General features: G+C 38.2%; 1 protein-coding gene across 2 annotated transcripts in view; it reads left to right on the top strand.

Moving 5' to 3' along the window:
* jmjd1ca (jumonji domain containing 1Ca) overlaps window positions 1–21691 on the top strand; it is a 63687-nt gene that overhangs the window by 2100 nt on the left and 39896 nt on the right. For both annotated transcript variants that reach the window (XR_007925850.1, XM_051867599.1), the window contains exon 2: window positions 9416–9583. Coding sequence is in view for 1 of the 2 variants with exons in the window: in XM_051867599.1 (XP_051723559.1) it covers window positions 9416–9583 (168 nt within the window). In the remaining variant the exon portion in view is untranslated. The remainder of the gene's footprint in view (window positions 1–9415; window positions 9584–21691) is intronic.

Raw genomic sequence — 21691 nt, 5'->3', positions numbered from 1 at the left:
TAAGTGCTCATCGTGAACAAGATGGTTTGTGTCGGTCTGTATGACTGTGTTTAATTCATTCTCTGATATCAGTGTTTATGTGCATTGATAGTTTGGTCACGCTGTCGTTTGCACACAGTCGTTCGCTCTGTGTGTGTGTATGTGAATGAGAGAGAAAGAGGTATTCTTCAACTGTAAGTTGCTTTGGATAAAAGCTAAAATGAATAAATGTAAATGTAAAATGTGATTATTACAGGCTTTGTTGGTCAGATTATTTGCAGTCTGATTGATTGGCAGAGGCTTGCATTCATGTGCAAGTAAATCATTCATTTTCCCAGGTGCGGAATTGCTTATATCTGTAGGGTGTGTGTGTGTGTTTGTTTAACAAGGTCTTTGTGGTTGTAAACTCTCACCAACAGGATTTTCTCACTGTATGAGAGTTTATTTCACCCTCTGTGAAGTCAATTTTATTAGATAAAACTGTAATATTATTATATAGAACTGTAGTCTATTTATTTAAAATGTGTCTTCAGTGTTCTTCTGCTATGAAAAATCTCTCTGGTGTTATAGCTGTAGCTGGGGAATATACATGAGAGCTTGGTTTGTTTATCAGAACAGCTGTCGGTTTCCTCTCCTGGTGTATTTATGTGTTTGTGTTTCATGAGATTGTAAGTGCTGCATGTGTGTTGGTGTGTATTTGTCTTTGGGGGCTCATGTCTTTTACACCATTGGCTAGACGATGTCCCCGTGGCAACAGCGGCTTAGCCGTGTGACTGACAGCTTTCCCTGAGTTACAACCTCCTGTCGTGTTACACACACACACACACACACACACACACACACACACACACACACACACATAGAGAGATATCTCCTAATGCTTCTCATCTCTTTCATAGCCTGTTGTTTTACTGTGCTGAATTCTCATGGAATTACCACAAGTGCTGCTTTGCTCGAACTTCCAACAATCTTCAAAGTGTCCAGGCTTGACAGCTTATATGCAGTATTTTTAGTTTTAAAACTACAGGAAAATTCAATGGGATAATAAAGGAACGTGTGATATACTATAAAACAGTTATCAATATGGCATACTAGCCGTTTAAACTACACAATTAGAAGAATTTTAACAGCTATGAATTAAATATTGAAAAATTAAATATAGTAATAATATAATGGCTTCGGATTTGTATACTTAAAGGGACCGGTTCACCCAAAAAATGAACGTTCTGTCATCATTTATTCACATCTTTCCAAAGACTTTTCATTCATCTTTGGAACACAAGTGTAGATTTTTTTTAATGGAACATGAGAGATTGTGTCCATCCATTGAAAGTCAAATTCCATATTAATCAAGTGGTTTAATCCAAGATTTCTGATGATGATCACTTTATATGTACTACAGATTTAATTTAGGCCTCATTTGTGTCTCAAAGATGAAAGTCTTTGGAATGACATGAGGAAAAATTCTTGACGACAGAATTCTCATTTTAGGGTGAACTAACTTAAATTAGTATCATTATAATGATGCATATAAAAAATAAAAAAAAACATTAAATTGGGGCTATTTCTACCGATCTGACCTAAAACAACCCTTTATAGCACAATCTCACAGGAAAATGTAACTATTTTTGCATGAAAGATGTGAATCTTACAATTTTTTATTAAAAAAAGTAAGCTTGAAGGTGTATCCCCAAACAACACCCCTAAACATAACATCACTGGGATGTAAGCAGATACGAAAACGTACGATGGTGATTGTAGAAATTAATACAAATTAGCCAGTAATTCGCCAAAATAGGATTGTGCAATAGGATTGTGTTGGTGTAACCCAATGTATTTGGCATGAATCAGTCATTTTCAATTAGATTTCTGACCTTCAGTCCTTGTGTGTGTGTGTGTGTGTGTGTATATGTGTGTGTATATATATATATATATATATATATATGGAATGCTGCACATTATACCTTGGCTTTAGCCATAACAATTTACACAATATTGCCTCTTGTACTCTTGTAAAATAGTTAACATAGAATCTATATTGCAGTCTAACCCACTGAGGACACAGTTATGAAGCAGGATTTATTTGTGCAGACAGTGTTTCTGTTTGGATTGCACAAGTAAGTTGCAGTAATATTCATCCTGTGATATCATTCGTCTGATGCAGACATTGATTAATTTCAGCTGTGTGTGTGTGTGTGTGTGTTTTATCGACTCTCTCTGATAGTACTCTAATTCTGTTCTGCTCTGCATTAACTAAAGCCAGATGTCTCAGCTTGGCCTCGTCTCTGTCTTGTCTTTTTCTCTCTCTTATGGTTGTGCGTGTTTGTACTGTGCTCTATTTAAGCACTCCTCTCCCCCTCCCCGTCCATGCATGTGTTCGCACTGAGCGCCGTATTCCAGCTCTCTCTCTCTCTCTCTCACACACACACACACATAGACACAGATATATGGTTCTGCAGTGTCAGAGACATGGGTTGAATTTCATCAGCTCTGAGAGAAGGAAAACATTTTAAAACAGTCTCTCTCTTTTTTTAATGCCTTGTTGACATAACTTGTGAATTCTTGTTTATATGTTTATGTGACCCTCTGTCTGTCTGTCTGCAAAATGTGTGTTGGTGTGCTCCATATACAGCTTTCTTTTCATTTGACCCTTGACCTTTGGCAGATGGTTTGAAGCTTTGCCAGGGAAGCAATGTGTGATTCTGCAGAGCAGACAGATTTTGTGTGTGTGTGTGCACGCTGTAGCTTATCTCCTGAAATACATAAGAAGTCCAGCTCAGGCTGTGTGATTGTAGATCTAAGCTTTGCTGAGACACACATACGACAATACAAAGCTGTTTTAACTCCCACGCTCTGTCATTTCTCCATCTGATGATGCATTACTTGTATTGATGTGTCTGTTTGTGTGAAAGAGAATCTCCTATTACTCCTGCAGAATCTGTGAAATCATCTTCGTCTTTTGATTTAAGGGCCCTTGGGAGTTCGGTGTGGTTGTTTCGGATGTTTGTGTAGTCGTGCTCGTCTCTTTGACTATCACAGTATCTGTGTGAATGTTTGCGTGTCTTTATGTGTGCGGAGGAGAGAGTGTGAAAGCGAGCGAGAGAGAGAGCGTGTGTGTGTGTTTGGCAGACTGAAGAGAGAGAGAGAGAGTTTGTTTAAACTGTGGAATATTATGCATGACAGAATCGCAGTCACGGGACCGGAGAGCTGGCCTACAGCCGCACAAGGTGTCCAACTTTTCACTCCTCCTGTAAAAGAATGCCTGCTGCTGCTTTGCTAGTATTATATGAGGATATTAAAGGACACTTTGTCCTTTCTTGTCTTCCTCTGTTGTCACACACACTAACTGTAGCTCATCAAATCATTATGTTCACTAGCAGTGTGTCTGGGTCACTCCTTCATGACACACACACTCACATGTAGGACACAGTCCTCCACCACACCTTACCACACACACTCCAGCTAGGGCTGCTCAATTATGGCAAAAATCATTTTGGTCAATATTGAAATCACGATTATTTTACATGATTATTGGTGGGCGATATGATCAAAGTCTTATTTCTCGACATCACTGTGCCCTAACCAGATGCACCGTGACACGCGATAAAAGCTATCTTTTCCATGTTAATCAGAGTTTTTGTATTAACTAGCCATGACGGCGTCATGTGACGATTCTGTTTTAGAAACGGTTTCTATTTTTCTGCGACGTCGCGGCTAGAACAACAACATCAAGTATGATAATGATAATCTCAGGTGCTTTATTTAATGTTAAAAGCATCTAATGTGAGTTTGAATATCATTTTGTGTGTCTTTTATAGCTGTATTGAAAGCAACAATGGACAATTCACCTCAGATGTTCAAAATAAATAAAAGGAAACAAGAACATTTAAACTGTGAACTCATTGTGGACAGACAAGTGTATTCTGTGACAAAGATTGTTTCAGTAACTCAGTATGTATTTATAATAATGTTAAAATGGTGTAGTATTCATGAATTTGATTATGTGCTTATCCTTTTCTTTGCGGGTGCTGTCTCTGGTGCCATGCACCTGCAGCAAGAGCCCGCCCACATGCTGTTCTGATTGGCTGTGGTCTTTGATTGATTTTTGTAGTCGCCAATACTGAGTAATTTTAAATATCAGTGAAATTTCACAGTTACAGATACTTCATCAACAACTAGTACTAAGTTAACTGAAAGTATAAGGTCCTCAAAAAAGAACAAGTAAACAGTCAGCAATACGATAAGAACAAAGAAACTAATTACAAACAAAACAGACGAATGCATTTAACAGAAAAAATACATTAAATAAAGAGTCTTTTAATTTTTTTCAGGAAGATGTACTAGTGGTATTCAGATAAATAATAGCCTACAACAAAAATTTAATGATCAAATGTAAAATAATAACACTGCATTTTTTACTAAATATTAAGCCTTATTAAAGCTACTTAATTTATTTATTCAAGATTAGTGAATGATTTTTCTTTGCCCTTTGTTGTTTGATTATCAGCAGGTTTATTAGGCTGCTGTCACTTTAAGACCGAATGCACGGATGCAATATACTGTTACACACGCGTTTTCTTTCTTAACTGTGTATGTTCAAAGACAAAATCGACTGTGTTTACAAGAATACTTGCCAAAACGGCACTTTGATTTTTTTTTTTGTGTGTAGGCTATTTGACCATTTAGGCATGTATCCAAAGCCTACTTATACTTTGCATATCTGCGTTCGGCTCCGTCTTGGAAAAGCCTCCTGGGGAACAGTGTCTCTTTTGCAGCTTAATGTGCTTTTAATAACATGGTTTAATATCAAGCACATCCTCGGGTTTAGCAAACAGTGTACACTATGAGATCAGTTAACTTACGAAAATATTTTGCTTTACATTACAGTGTTCATGTTGCACATTACACATTAATTTAATTGTGTAATAATTACTTTTCAGTTAATGTAAATTTTTATTTAATTACAAACAATACTTATCTGTTATTTATCAGTGTTTCATTTACAATTTAATCTTTGTAAATTGCACAGAAAATAATGACTTTGCATTTTTAAATGTTAAAATGCAACCGATTTTAATGGCATACAATTTAATAATTTAACAAATGTCTGTCACACATTGTGTGTTCATGTAGCTCTCTGCATTGACTTTATAAAGGTACTCACATTTTCACTGTCTTCATTTGTCTCTTTTTTTCTCTCTTGTTCTGTCTGTCTTTCTCTCTCTCACCCGCCCACCTTTCCTCCCTCTCTCTCCGCTCAGTAAATTATTGATCAGTGAGGCGCCTCCGTGGATCACAGAGTTTGTGAATGTGTGTGTGTGTTTGCACTCAGCGCTAAAGACAGTATGTACAACAGACACGGACACGCTCACACAAAGTCACATGATAGTCTCATGCTACTATGTTGGCAGCATGCTTTTATTCCCCAGACTCTTTCTCTCTCGCCTTTCACACACACACACGGTGTCGGTTTCATCAGGAACATACCAGACCCATCTCATTCACTTCTCGCTTGTGTTGCAGAAATGATTGCAACAGATTATTACAGTTAGCAGAATATATTTACATGTACATCTCTTCAAAAACCACCCATAAAAAAAAAGGTGTGTGTGGTTTGTCAGACAGGAAGGCAGTGTCAGGTTATGTGGGTGTGTGTGTGTGTATGTGTGTAAATGCTGATGCTATAAGCACATTTCTGCCTGAGCGTTGGCTGTGGTCCAGGCTGAAATCTGATGCCGGTGAATGTTTCCCTCCCACAAGCCTCGGGGAAGTGTTTACTGAGAGAGTGTGTGTGTGTAAATGTTTCTCTCCTGCAGTCTGTCAATAAGAGATACTGCAGAAGTGTGAGTATGCAATGCTTGAGTTGATTTGCAGGTGCGCCTCTGAGTTTGTATGCACATGTGTGTGCGTGGCCATGTGACTGTATGTGTGAAGCACTTCCCTGACCTGTTACAGCTTGTCGACGCTTCATGGCCGAACAGCCGGTGTGTGTGTGTGTGCGAGCGAACGAGAATAGCAGGAAGAAGCCTCTTGTTAGCTCACTCACAACTTGTAAATACCATCTGAGACACACACATACACGCCCAAAGAAGCCACACATACATCATCATAATTACACGCGGCAGAAAAAACAGTCTCTGTGAAAAATGACAACCTAACGTGATGGTAGACTCGCTTCACATTCGCAGGACAGATGAAGCTCTGTGTGAATGTATGTGTGTGTGTGGATTCAAAAGGCAGTAGAACTGGTTCCTATGACTAATGATATCCTCTAAATGAATAATTGCTGTTTTCCTTTCAGCTCCCCCTTTTTACACACACTTTCTGTCAGGCAGACAGGCACACACACATCTCAGAGATAATGGCAAGAGTGCACGTAAATCACCTCAGTGTCCGACACGCATCCTTACACTGGGAGAGAGAGAGTTTGAGTGTGTCTTTGTGCGAAAGAGACAGTGAGAAGATGAAGGGGAAAGGTGAGGAGGAAAGACAGCAGAAAGAAAAGGAGTTGAGGGAGATGGAGAGACAGAGAGAGACGGTGACAGTGATGTTGGTAGCATAGCAACTCAAAAATGGTCCTTTTTCTCTCCTCTGTTCTCTCTCTCTCTCACGCTCAGAGGAGCTTGACCAATGACAACTTGTGTCCTTGCAATGCATGATATTTTAAGGCTTTTTGTGAGACAAATCATCTGTCTGGCGCGCACACACATACACAGGCACGCTGAGGCACATCGGTATGCTTAATAATGTGTGAAGTTTGCTATTCTAGAGCAAACTAGAGGAAGGTGAACTCTGTGACTCTCTTATAATCTTCATTCAAAAACACAAGATGATCCCATTATGACTGGTTCAGAATGTAGTGAACGTTTGATTTGGTTACACTTTATTTTGATAGTCCACTTTAGACATTCTACTAACTATAAGTAAGTTCGCAACTACATGTCAAAGCAGCTTTACAGTGATGATTATTTTGGCTGCATAGCAGCTCTAGAAGAAAATGGTGTCATTGTCCAGCTTAAGTAAGTTCAGTATTGATTTATTCTGTTGTAAAAAATCATTAGTTATTAATTTAATTTATCTATACAGCAGCTCTGGAAAAAACAGTGATGTCATCGTCCAATTGAATATTTAAACATTCGATTACGATTTTCAAATACAGCTACAGTACACTGAACACTTAAAGAGGGCCTATTATGCCCCTTTTCACAAGATGTAATATAAGTCTCTGGTGTCCCCAGAATGTGTCTGTGAAGTTTCAGCTCAAAATCCCCACAGATCATTTATTATAGCTTGTCCCTATTTGGGTGTGAGCCTTTAATTATTATGTGTGTCCCTTTAAATGCAAATGGGCTGCTGCTTCCAGCTCCCTTTCCAGAAGAAGGTGGAGCTTTAAACAGCTCATGCTTCCGTTGATCAACAATAACAAAGCTGGAGAATCTCACACAGCCAAAATGACGATTGTCAGTAACGGTGTTCAGCCTTACATTGTTCAAACCAGAGTCGGACACTGATGGAGAGACTCAGGAAGAAGTTACAACTTATAGAATGAAACTGGACGTTTCTGAATGATTAGTGGATAAATTTATGTAGTTGCTGTGGAGTTGATTCAACTCATTGACTAGCATGTGTCGTCATGTTAATCTTTTGTGCAGCGTTGAATTGACCCTCGTTTGTGAAGCAATCCGGCATAAAATGACGGCATGGTAACAACACTCTACTACAACAACTCTTCCTCTTCACTAAAGCAGCCCAACATGGCCTCGCCCCCTTTATTATGTGTTCTCGGGGGCAGGGTTTATGTAAATTTTGGGGTTTCTGATTTCACCAACCTGGGAAGAAGCTCATTGTAGTCCTTAAAAAGCGATTTCTGTAAAAGAAAATATCTCCCTTTGAGCGTTTTGCAGAAGTTTTTTTATGCTCAAACAGCAACATTACACACTAACTAAAGTTAAAAAAGTTAAATCATAATCAAGGACCACTTTAAGTCAAACTTTTAAATGCATTTACAGTGCTCAAATTATGGATCAAACATTTGAATGGTCCAATCAATCTTCTGAATTAAACTTAGTGTCCAAAATATTCTTAGGTTACATTCAAAAGTTTAAATAAATCTTTTAAATGCAGTTATAATGTCTAAAATGCTTGATCAAACATTTGCACAATTAAATCAAACATTCAAATGTGCCCAGATTGGCCAAAGATGCTGAATGTTCTAATTAGCATGTATGTATTTGGTAACAGTGGTAACAGTGCATTCCTTGGAAATCAAACCTGAGGCTGTGATCTTGGGAGTTGCTGTACCATTTGATTACAGATTTCTAAAATGCTAAATTGAACATTTAAAAGTTTGAGTTGTTGAATGTTCAAGCGCACCAATGCTGGCCAAAAAATACAGAATTAAACATTCAGAAGTTAAAATGAAACAGGCCTATGATATCCAGAACTTCTGTATCTATCATTCAAATGGTTAAATCCAATTCGTGAATGCACATGTGACACCAAACATTCTGGATCAATCACTTGATTAAACATTTGAAAGGTCGAATCAGTCTTCTTAAATGAACTTACATTGTCCAAAATATTCTAAAATAATAAAAAACAAATTCTAAATTAAACTTTGTTATAATTTCTGAAAATGCTTGATCAAACATTCAAATAATACCATCCAAATGTACCCCCAATTCTCTTTCGGTAGGCAAAACCAATGTCTATTTTTTACTAGTCCTGCTGGATTCTCCTTACACACAGACCACAGATGAGAAGCAGATATACTCCACCTCATTATTTACCCTTACCTGCTAATGTTTTCTCAGTTAGTATGAATTGTGAATCACTGCGAGCAGGCCTAGATCAGTTCTGTATTAATAGTGAGTTTCTGGTGGGTGACTTTGTGATTCAGATCTGCCACAGATTGAGCCATATTGTCATGCTGCAGTAGAGCTGGATGGCTCATTTCAGCCGGTGAGGGAGTTTTAATTTTGTCTGGCTCAGTCATCAGACAGAAGCAGCGCTTGTGACGCTCTGATGACACTCTGGGTGACACATACGAGTGACATCATTGAATTCAGACCTAAATTAAAATTTTGTACTTGGTTCTGAGCTGGAGTGATGTGGACAGGGCTGTGTGTGTGTGTCTGAGAATGTTGTTTTATCATCAGTGTAAGTAATCTTTCATTTCCGTTTCATGTTGTGTGAGCTTGTAAGCAGACGTTTGTGTGCAAGTAGTTATGTGGTTAAGTATGCTGTTGGTGTGTTGACATTTGTTTCTAATTTTCTAGATCTATCACCTTTGAATGGTTTATTAATTAGCTGCATCAATCATGTTAATTGTGAACACATACAGTATGCTCTCTGTATGCGTCTGCACATGCACCTGTGTGTCTGTACATACATCCGCAACCTACCAACCTTCTCTCTCTCTTTCTCTATGCATTAGGTGTGTGTGCACTGGGACGGCGAGCAGAGCGCGGAGAGGAAGTGGAGGAGACTCCGAGAGGAATGTGAGGTGGTTTTGTTGGAGCAGGAACTCGTCTGGGCCGCCAAAAGAACCGGCACAAGCGGCAGCAGCAGTGCCCAGGAGAAGAGAAGACTGCAACCCGCCCTGGTGAGTCCACAAAAATCCTGAAATTACTCCCACTCACACTATACACGGACCATCTGATGCATATTATATGCAAAAATGGCAAGAGCTTAAAAGTGATTGGCTGGCTTTATGCAGTCAGAGTTGGGGGGTTTATCAGTCTGTTTTTTTTATTGAATGATGTTGTGTAAAATAGAATATTACTATATTAAATATGTTCTCTGAATATATGAAATATGTTCTATCTCTAAATATATGAGATGAGAAGCAGAGACTGATTGTAATATAAATTCATATGAATGAAAAATACATGTTTACATTTGTGAATATACAATCCGAATTCCAGAAATGTTGGGACATTTTTTTTAAATTTGAATGAAATGAAAACTAAAAGACTTTCAAATCACATGAGTCAATATTTTATTCACAATAGAACATAGATAACATAACAAATGTTTAAATGGAGAAATTTTACACTTTTATCCACTAAATGAGCTCATTTCAAATTTGATGCCTGCTACAGGTCTTAAAAAAGTTGGCACGGGGGCAACAAATGTCTGAAAAAGCAAGAAATTTTGAAAAGATTCAGCTGGGAGAACATCTAGCAACTAATTAAGTTAATTGATATCAGGTCTGTAACATGATTAGCTATAAAAGGGATGTCTTAGAGAGGCAGAGTCTCTCAGAAGTAAAGATGGGCAGAGCTTTGAAAGAGTGCGTAAAAAGATTGTGGAATACTTTAAAAACAATGCTCCTCAACGTCAAATTGCAAAGGCTTTGCAAATCTCATCATCTACAGTGCATAACATAATCAAAAGATTCAGAGAAACTGGAGAAATCTCTGTGCGTAAGGGACAAGGCCGAAGACCTTTATTGGATGCCCGTGGTCTTTGGGCCCTCAGACGACACTGCATCACTCATCGGCATGATTGTATCAATGACATTACTAAATGGGCCCAGGAATACATCCAGAAACCATTGTCGGTAAACACAATCCGCCGTGCCATCTGCAGATGCCAACTAAAGCTCTGTCATGCAAAAAGGAAGCCATATGTGAACATGGTCCAGAAGCACCGTCGTGTCCTGTGGGCCAAGGCTCATTGCACTGCAGCTATTACAACAGCATGGCTTCGTCGCAGAAGAGTCCGGGTGCTGAATTGGCCTGCCTGCAGTCCAGATCTTTCACCTATAGAGAAAAATACGTCAAAGACGACCACAAACTCTTCGGCAGCTGGAAACCTATATCAAGCAAGAATGGGACCAAATTTCAACACCAAAACTCCAGAAACTCATAACCTCGATGCCCAGATGTCTTCAAACTGTTTTGAAAAGAAGAGGAGAGGCTACACCATGGTAAACATGCCCCCGTCCCAACTATTTTGAGACCTGTAGCAGTCATCAAATTTGAAATAAGCTCATTTTGTGCATAAAATTGTAAAAATTCTCATTTTAAACATTTGTTATGTTATCTATGTTCTATTGTTCATGTGATTTGAAAGTCTTTAGTTTTCATTTTATTCAAATTTTAAAAATGTGTGTGTATATATATATATATATATATATGTATATATAAATATAAATATATATATATATATATGAGTGTGTGTATGTATTATTACTATTAATTAGTAACTATTATTTATTAAAAAACAAAAACGTGTATTTTTAACTACACATTTCAGTTATTAATGATACTGTTCAGTTTTACGGACAGTGATGATAACTTGCAGAAAGATAAGTGAGTCAGATGATGATTCAGTAACTATTCTGACGAAGTTCATTTAGCAAAGGATACATCAGAATGATTCAGACCGGTACATTTTGTGAGCTTTTCTGAATGAATCATCAAAACAACTGGCCCATACATTATTTGCTCTTAAAACCTCAATAGAAAGACATTTTTTAATGTCTTCAATTGTCAATTTGTGAGCCATTAAAAATGATGCGCGAAGCACTTTGAAATACTGATTTACTTACCCTCAAACGTCATGTTCAAAAGCGAACTATGGTTGGTAATGCCTGTAATGTTGGTCTGTCTTCCGCTTTCAGCTGCAACATTCTCAGATCGCACATTATGCTAATAGTTTGTGTGTTTATGAACATCAAGCTGATGAAGTCACTCAGCAAAAAATGAATGAAACTGGCTTTTGTTTTCATATCTGGGCTGTTTCCACCACTGGAGACTTACTGGCTGATGTGTTTTATAAGTCCTAACTGAGTCCTGTTAGACTGAGTCATTAGCTGCCATCTGTGTCATAAAGATTAAAAAAAAGAAAAAGCACTTTCCTCTTCTTCCAGACGGCAGATCAAAGACGTTAAAGCAGTCATTTGTGCCACTACGGGCTCATACTCTACTATCACGCCTTATGTAACCTCATTTATGACAGCACGTCACCGTGGCTAACTGCGTCTTACTATGGGATACCATGCGTTACCTGGAGTGGGTAACTGTGGCAACAGAGATTGGTTTGGTCAACGTGCTGCAGAGATAAGAGTGAACAAGAGTATGTGTGAGTGTGTGACCTTCCTGTATTCAGAGCACTATGTGTTTAAAGCTTTGTTTGATAAAACAGTGCAAGTGTGTGTGTAAGCTGGGCAGAGTGTTTTTATGTGTCAGTGTGATCGGTATGGTAAGGTATTTCTGCAGCAGCATCTGAGGGGGAGAGAGAGCCTTTACACAGCCTCTACTGATTCCTCTCCTTTCATTTATCTGCCCACACACACACACACACACACACACACACACACACACACACACACACACACTCACATCTTTCTTTCCCTTTTCATGCTCTCCTTTTTACTCCTCTCGCTTTTTCTTCCTATTTTACTTCCTGTTACATTTATATGAAGCATATTTTGCAAAATAATTATGAATTATAGATCAATTTGTGACCCAATTTCAGTGCATCGCAATCATAAGGTGAATCAGTTTGATTCACTATAGACCATTTCTTTAAAGTGCCACTATTATGCTATTTTAAAGGTTCCTAATTTTGTTTTAGAGGTTTTCAACAGTAGTTTTACATGCATCGAAAGTCAAAAACAGTTTCAATTTCACATCACCTTATTTCTGAAGTCTGAAAATAGTTAGTTCAAAGATTCAGTCTCTCTAAACCCCTCCTTTCCGAGAGTCTACTCGCTCTGATTGGTCAGACGGCCCAGTCTGTTGTGATTGGTCAACTGCTTACAGTGCATGTCGGAAACGAAACACCCATTACCATATCTGAATTTCAGCTCTAGATCTTCCTCAGCGCTTGATACACAGTGATACAAATGATGCCGGAGGCTTTTTCGTATCAATTCCAGCACAAGTCCTAATCCTTTTGAAGTGCAGCAAAGTGGATTTACAGCATGGAAAACAGCATCTTCTCGACATGTCGACAACACAAACCAAACTTTTCCAGTCTCAGCTACAACTACAGTGTTTGAGGGTGAGTCCAAGTAGATGTTCGCAGGCAGCCAATGAAGACCATAGACTGGCATTTTGCAAATTTGGGTAACATTTTATTTTACAGTGCCTTTGTTACACAGATAACATGTAGTTACTATAGTAATTACTATAAATTGTGCTTAATTATATCAAAGTCCCTTTAAGTCATTTCACTCGGCGGCCATCTTTGAAACGTCTCTTGGGCATTCAAGTGCAGCTCCTATCTCTTTGAATGGGGAAACATCAAATTCTTCAAATTCTTCATCAAATTTGTTTCTAAATGCTCGAACCATGACAAAAAACTGCATTTTTCAGGATGGATCAAGCTAATTCACATGCGCAGTCCTAAGTGCGCATCTCTTGTCTCATTTCGGAGGCGTGCGTCTGACTGTTTCTATAGGAACCAGAGCTTCTAACGGCCGCTGCAGTGATGCGATGACTTTACCAATCGGCGATTGGCTCTTATTTAGAAGGCGGGACTTATTCCGCCATATTGCGCGTTGCACTTTCTCCCATTCAAAACAATACGAGTGACGCATCTTGTGTTATTCTATAGTCTTTGGTTATATGCATCTAACCTAAACCACATCCTAACCCTAACCCTATTGTAAGTACATGTAGTTAATATTATTACTCAGTACTTAAATGTATAATTACACTGTAACATGAACACCTTAAACCCAAATTTGTTACGTTGTTATGTAGGTATGTAACAGTAAGTGAGACTGGAATTGCTGATGACTCGTTTCAGCAGTTCAGAATCGATTCTTTCTTTTAGGAGACAATAACTTTATTTGATCTTTAAAACTTTGCAGACATTTTACATTCACGAACAGCTATAATATACCCTCCATGAAAGGTAATGTTCGAAAAGGCATATTGGGGCACTTTAAATTGTGCCACGAATATACCATGGCATCTTTAACATTGGATGGTATATAAAGTCATACCAAATAAACAGCCCTAATATGTACATTAATTAAATAAGTCTATACTCTCAATGCATGACTTTTAATCTAATTTGTTCTGTTAGTAGAAACTTAAATGGAATGAAACTGAGAACACACAGAGTATGAAAGAACCTCTGAGCAATACATTTTCCTGTAGGTTGTAACAGCCACAGACACACTCTGGTTTCCTTTTTTTACTCTCTCTCTATCTTTAACTTAAGCGCTCTCTCTCTCTCTCTCTCTCTCTCTCTCTCTCCTCACACACACACACACACACACACACACACAGATCAGATCAGATCTGCTTGTGACTTTCTCTGCTGTAGAATATCACTGAGTCAGCAGCCGTGCTCGATCACAGTGACCTACCCACATTTGCACACACACACACACCATCTTTTTCTCCCTTTATCTCTCTTTTGCTAGTATAATCTCCCTGACCCTCATTTCTCCATCACTATCCAACCTTCTTTGTTGAAAATTAACACTGCATGTATGTCAGTGTACTTGTCAGAGAGAGAAATAGAGATTATAAGAGACTGGAGGAGACAGACGCTCGCTCACGGGATGAAAGCCAGTCAGTGTGTGTGTGTGTGACTGTCAGACAGACAATTAACACAGTGCTTATATGTATGTGTGTGTGAGAGAGAGAGCTGAACATGTCGGGAAGGGGAACAGCTCATGTGTTTGTACTTTGATGTGTGTGTATTTGTCTGTGTGTGTGTGGGAATTCATACATATTTTTAGGTGCTGAGAGATGTTTTGACCTTTACGGTCTTTTTATTGACACTATGAAAACAAAAAGACTTACGCTTTTACTGGAATGGGAAGTGAGGGAATTCTGGGAAATGAGAGTGATTGACTACTTTGATGCAGGAAAGTCGATATTGAACTGAAAATTCATGTTGGGGATTTAACATTGATTTAACAATTTGTTTCTTAAGGTCCATTTAAAATGTTAATCAGGATTTCTTCTGCCAGAAAGTTGTAATTTAGTTTTATTTGACCATTTTCCTTTTACTGTTTAACAGCTGTTGACCTTTAAACTTTTATTTGTAAATGACCCCTGTTAAGATAAATTAAATTTGGCATTGTTCACACTCTCATTCATAAGGCTGTTTTTTTTTTCACTATTAGGGTATCATAAACTACTACATTATAATACAGTATGCATTGCAATACATCACAATATCATAATTGTTTCAGTTGCATCTTATTTAGACAAACTGCTTCTTCATTAAATGAACTATTTAGAAGATAATGTGCATGAATGTGTAAAAAAAAAAAAAAGTATATTGATATAAAGATTTTAAATATCAGTGCAATATTAAGAATCTCTTCTAATCTTAAAAATTATTTTGAAAGGGATTCTAATGATGTTGTTAGAGGATGCAGGTTGATCAAAATAGACAGTAAAGACATTTATAATGTTACAAAATATTTCAGTAACATTTTAGTGTCCTTGTTACATGTAGTTACTATAATAATTAATATAAATTGTGCATAACTACATGCAACTAACCCGAAACTACACCCTATCCCTATAGTAGTTAATTATTATTACCCAATACTTAAATGTATAATTACACTGTAACACGAACGCCTTTAAAATAAAGTGTAACCAAGGTTCTATTTCAAATAAATGCTGTTCTTTTGAATTTTCTATTCATCAAAGAATAAGATTTTTTTTTTTTTTTTTTTCAGCATATTTCTGAAGTATCATGTGACACTGAAAACTGGAGTAATGATGCTGAAAATTCAGCTTTGCCATCACAGGAATAAATTACATTTTAATTTATAATAAAAATTAGTTAAATTGAAATAAAAAAAAAATTTGTTTTAATTACTGTATTTTTATCAAATAAATGCAGCCTTGGTGAGCGTAAAAGATGTTTTCTATAATATTATTATATCTGACACTGTATTCTCCAGAGAGCATACAGTCCACCGTGCATCCACATATGTTGCTGTAATTTCACGGACTGGACATTCAGCACCAATTCGTGATTCCCTGTGTGATGTACGTGAACGTGTGCACATTTCACAGGAGAGTGTGACATCAGCTTAGCTTTATTTCCGAAGGGAGGTTGCACAGCAGTGCCATCATTTCAGCAGAGAGCGAGAGAGACCGACAGTTCTTTTCATTGCCCCCCCCAATTTTATTCCCTCTCTATCTTCCCAGAGACCAGCAGAGCACAGAACAGAGAAACCCGTCTCTTGCTACACTTCATCACTCTGAATGCAGTTCAAATAGAGAGTTAGGTGTGTGTGTGTGTGTGTGTGTGTTTGTACACAGCTGTAGAGTTGTGTCGAGTTACCTTGGACTCTGTTCTCAAAGTCATATTTATGTACCAGCTGCAGAGCTTACATTACTCCATGACCTCGCAGAATAACAGGTCAACCGCACGTCTGTGTGCACGGCTCTGTGTGTCCTAGGAAATTTATTTCCTCGGGGGATTTGGGGTCTCTCTCTCATCGGTGTTGGTTTTCCGCTATATGAATGTTTCCAACTTTTTTACATAGATGGAACTCGTAACACACAGCTGCACGAGAAAGCATGCATGTCCATTTTTAGGGTCCTATGAAATTTTTCCCAAATTCTATTTTATTTTCTCCTAGATTCTTTGTTTTCCATTTAAATTTTTCTGGATTGAAAAAATGAATGGTGTAATTAAATTTTAATAATCAAAACGCATATCTAATCAGTTATGTTCATTAAACTTTAAAAATGTAATAATTTAAGAAAATTCTAACAAATATAGGGCCCTACACTGAAAAAAAAAAAACATTAGTGTAGGATTTACACCAATAATCTGTTTTATTTACAACTATACTCACAGACCGTAGTCCATATTGCGATTTCATTTTATTGAATTGTATGTTCCTACTTTTGATTTATTCGTCCAAATGTTGTCAAATTCCAGTCACGTTTACCTATATTTTGTGAGTTATAGCAGGCAAATCCACTCATTTCAATAGGAATCTGTGCGATCGGGAGTTTTGTGAAAAAGGGTGAAAAAGTTCCCCATGCAGATTCCACTTGTGTTCAAGTTGGTCATCGGAATTCGTCACGCTGACCAACAGAAAGCTGCTTGGTTTTAAAGTGACTTTTGTACATCGCTACACTATTGACAGTGGAAAATGGGCCCATTTTGCCTGCGAAATTTAGGCAAAATTTCGCTAATGTGACCGCACCTTTATAGACTAAATTACGTTTTAATGACTGGATTTTTGCGATTTGGATTCCCATCTCATGGGAATCATATGCTGCATCCGAAATCAAATACTTACCTACTATCTAGGGCCCTATCATACACCCGGTGCAATGCGGCGCCCAATGCGACACATGTGTTTTTTGCTAGTTTCAGCCCGACGCAGTTATCATTTTCACATTGTTTAAATAGCAAATGCATTTGCGCCCATCTGTTCGCATGCTGGTCTAAAAACGAGGTGTGTTCAGGCGCATTGTTGGCGTGTTGCTATTTTGAGGCAACTGAAATAGACTGCACCATTGACTAACTGAAACCTGGTCTAAAGTCAATGGCACGATATTTTTTTTGGTTATTTAAAGAGCGCGTTAGTAATATGCGCCTATAGGTGCGCGTACACTCCGCTTATTACACACACAGGGATGCACAGCAGCACACAAACATACCAAATATTAAAAATAAAAGAATTACAATGTAAAAGATTATTATTGTGTGCATAAAGATAAAAACGGTGGAATCTGGCTTGTCCTGTAGGCTAGATGGTCTGCTCGCACACTTTAACCTTGCGCATGAGCAGATCCGTTTCTTCGCTAGAGAAGCGTTCAATTTTTCCGCTTGCAAATTCCGCCATGTAAATAGCAAATCCACCATGGTGCAAGCGCAACTTGCTTTTAAAGGGAATGGGAGATGAGACTCTGATTGGTTTATTGGACGTTACGCCCAAAACACACCCATGACTCATTAAGAGAATAGAGACCACCCTTTTAGACAATGCGGCAACCATTTTTCCTGTTGTTAAACTAGCAAAAGTGGATTCGGACAAGCCCTAAGTGCACTTGCGCTGTGCGCTTCAGACCATGCGCTTAGATTATTAAAATAGGGCCCATAATATGCGAAAAACAGTATGCAACAGAGTAGTATGTCCGAATACATATTCGAAAAACAGTAGGCGAAAAGTTCCCGGATGACCTATTACCGGCGAGATTCTGAAGTGTGCATTCGATGTACATTTTACTACCCCATGAGGCCACAGGAGAGAATTTCTGAATGGAGGTGAAGCAACGCCACTGATGCTGGTAGGTCACATGATAATGACAACATAGCGGATGTAGTACGTCTGGATTGCATTCGTACTACACACATTCATACTATATAGAACATACTTTTAACAGTCGCAAAGTAAATTCAAATTCAAATGTAGTACCTACTCACTCAGTACGCGATTTTGCCGCACCGATATTGTTCTACATGTTGTTATCTGTTTCATCTCATGCTTGGTTGTCTGTGTGTTTGTACTCGTCTCACAACGTGTGTGTGTGAGATTGAAGCCTCAGCAGGACTCTATATTTAGCATGTGTGTGTCTGCGTGTGTGTGTGTGAGACCCTCCACCCCCTCGTCTGTTCTTGGCACCATGCCTGTAACGGTCTAACCACATGTCGACATCTACCACCAGGCGAGCTCGCTCTCTCTCTTCTCTCACTCACTAATTCTCCGTCTCGCACACACATTCACCCCGCCTCAGTGTTTACATACGTGTCGGTGCTCTGCTGTGTGTTAGACACACACACATGTGCTCTCTTTCTCTCACTCTCTATCTGATGATTCTGCTGTCTGTAATGGCAGGCGGTTAAATAGATCCAAGTTAAGAGATTATAAAGCCTGTGTGTGACGAGCTCCAGTCAGCGCCAATGATGTCATTATTTAATAAGAGACAGGACCACACACACACACACACACACACACTGATGTTTGTTTGTGCTGTGATTGCTTAAACTCACAGTGTGTGTGTGCAGAGGAAACAGACACACAAACAGTGGCGCTGCGCACATATGCTCATTTTTCCCAAATGTCATTTTAATGAATCACAGCAGATTCAGGAAAGCCACAGAAGACACATTACATCTCAAGTTCCTCACAAACCAAACTGAATTCACTCTGTTTCCAGGAATGAATCTGGTGAAATTTGGTTAAACCAGTGGATAAAAACTGATGGTTCCACATTAGTCCTTAATGGACGTCCTGTTCTGTCCTGTGTTCTGCCCTGTCCTGTGTGTGTGTTTTTAAAAATGTTTGGTCATATCTTCTCTCTGTCAGTGAGCTGCCTACCAGGACTACATTTTTGGGCATCTTATGATTGAACGTTAGATTTGTACTTTCATACATTTAATTCAGCATTTTTCTGTGTTTATTTGTTAGTTTCAACATTCATACTTTATGTTTGATTCACCATTTTGGGCCATCATATTGCTTTTGAATCTTCACTCCAGTAATCCAATATTTGAAAATCAAAGTTTCATTCATAGGTTGGATTCAAATGTTCATATTTTATGCATGTTTGATGCAGCATTTTGATTAAACAGATTATTCTTACATTTATAAGTATATTTGAAAGTTTGTTTTGAGTGTTTGATTCAGCAGTTCTGGAAATCATAAGTGCGTTTGAATGTTCAAATCTTAATTTGTTTATGATGCCCAGAAATGTTGTCCAGGTTGGTCGCTCTGTTTTAGAGTTACAGCCAGTTGTATCAGTCTGTCCATTAGAAGAGCGAACCCTTTAATGATTTTCGTCCCTTACTGTAACACAGTATTCATATTCAACACACACATACACATGCCGTTCTAGCTGCCAAATTAATAATCAGTTGTGTGACTCAGTCAGGAAGTGACTCCATTACTATGTGGGTGTGTGTATGTCTGTGCATGTTTGTGTGTGTGTGTGTGTAAGAGAGAGAGAGGGAGATGATGCCTCTAAATTGTTAACTCAGTTGATCATTAAATTGAAAGTGTCTCTCCTTCTCTGTCCCTCTGTCCTGTTTTGTCAATCACACTAACAGAGATAGTAAACAAGGACAGGACAACACACACCACACATTTTATGGGGAATTTCCATAGACATAATATTTTTTACACTGTACAAACTGCATATTCTATCCCTTAACCAGTGGCGTAGCAAGTCAGCCCCATGCCCATATGCAAAAAAAATGTTACGGGCCCCCCTCGCGAATTAGAGATGCACCGATTGCAATTTTCTTGGCCGGTTCCGATTTCCGTTTTTTTTTTTTTTTTTGTATGTGTGATCTGCCGATACCGATTTTTGCCGATTCCGATTTTCTTTCTAAGAACTATATTACAAAAATCTACTTTTCTTCAAAGCAATTTTATTCAGGTAAGAAATACTACAGAAATTAAAGTAATCAAATGTAATGTAAACACATCCAGTGTTATCTTACATTGGTTACCTTAATTTCTGTAGTCTTTATTGTAAATATTAAATACAGATTCATTCTTACCATTAAAATTATAAAACATCAAGTCAAGAGCAGAAAGTGATTTTCTTTGTTTTTTGTTCTTTGATTAACATGACAGACAGCAGCAGAAATATTGGACTGCTGTCCCTTTAAGAGTTTATGAACGGACACAATAGAGTACCTCAGGGATGACGTGTTTTTGTAGGCCAACCCGGAAGTTAGCGGCGCACGGGTTCCCTCGATCGAAAGCCTATGGATTTTTCCCATAGACTTTTGGAAAATCGCAAAAAATAAGCTCTGTGTTTAACAAAGGGTTATGACACTTACACGTTTTTTCTATCATGATAATCTTTACAAGTTAACACAACATTTATACATTTTGAAGCCTAAATAAATTCGTCAGATATAAAAAGCTAACAGTAGGCTATAAACGGACTACAGCACACCATGGTCACGGATCAACGTCACCACCACCAAGCTTCCTCAAACTTTATTTAGAAAACAACTTAATCTAAAAACATGCTCGCTGATTATGATCTGCGCTGTGTATGAATACTTATCCACTTTTTCATGAGAAATGCTGTCCAAATGTCCTGTTTGTCATGATGACGTCTAAAGTCCCCGCCAAAGGAAGTAGTCCCTTTTAGCAATTTATTAGGAACCGCCGTTGTTAAGACACAATAAAGGTTTAAACAAATTACAAGGGGGTTATAACTGGTGTGTTTTATGTCATAGATCAAAACGTGAAAATATTTAGAGGCTTTGTTAACCACAGACCTTATTTCAGGAGATTTAGCAAAAACCCATTAAATAAAAATAAAAAAACATTGATTTCGGGGCGATGGAACCGGAAGTCCTAAAATGCTAACTCGCTTCTGGGTTTTGCCTACAAAAACACGTCATCCCTGAGGTACTCTATACTGTTACACAACATGCGTTCTCTTTCTCAACTATAACGATCCAAAACTGACTGTGTTTATCTGCATAATCACTGAGATGTGCATTTTGACATAATTTTGTATGTATTTGACCATTTAAGCACAGTAAGCCACTCATTTTGGTACTTGGTTGTACTTTGGTTGTGACTCTGTTTGAGTTCTGTCTCTGTTTGAGACTGAGTGTGGCTTCTGCGCTCCACTGATATAGATCAGTGGTGCACACGCTTTTGGTGTGAGCGCGAAACCTGCGGGAATTACTAAAATTTTGTGCAACACAAGCACTATTTAACCGGAGCGAATGAGACAAGTGAGAGAGAGGAGGCGCCTGCACGGGTGTATGTCACTTCACTGTC

The sequence above is a fragment of the Ctenopharyngodon idella genome, chromosome 17, assembly GCF_019924925.1.
Source record: "Ctenopharyngodon idella isolate HZGC_01 chromosome 17, HZGC01, whole genome shotgun sequence".
In the NCBI taxonomy this organism is placed as follows: Eukaryota; Metazoa; Chordata; class Actinopteri; order Cypriniformes; family Xenocyprididae; genus Ctenopharyngodon; species Ctenopharyngodon idella.
This window is presented reverse-complemented; position numbering and strand designations above follow the sequence as displayed.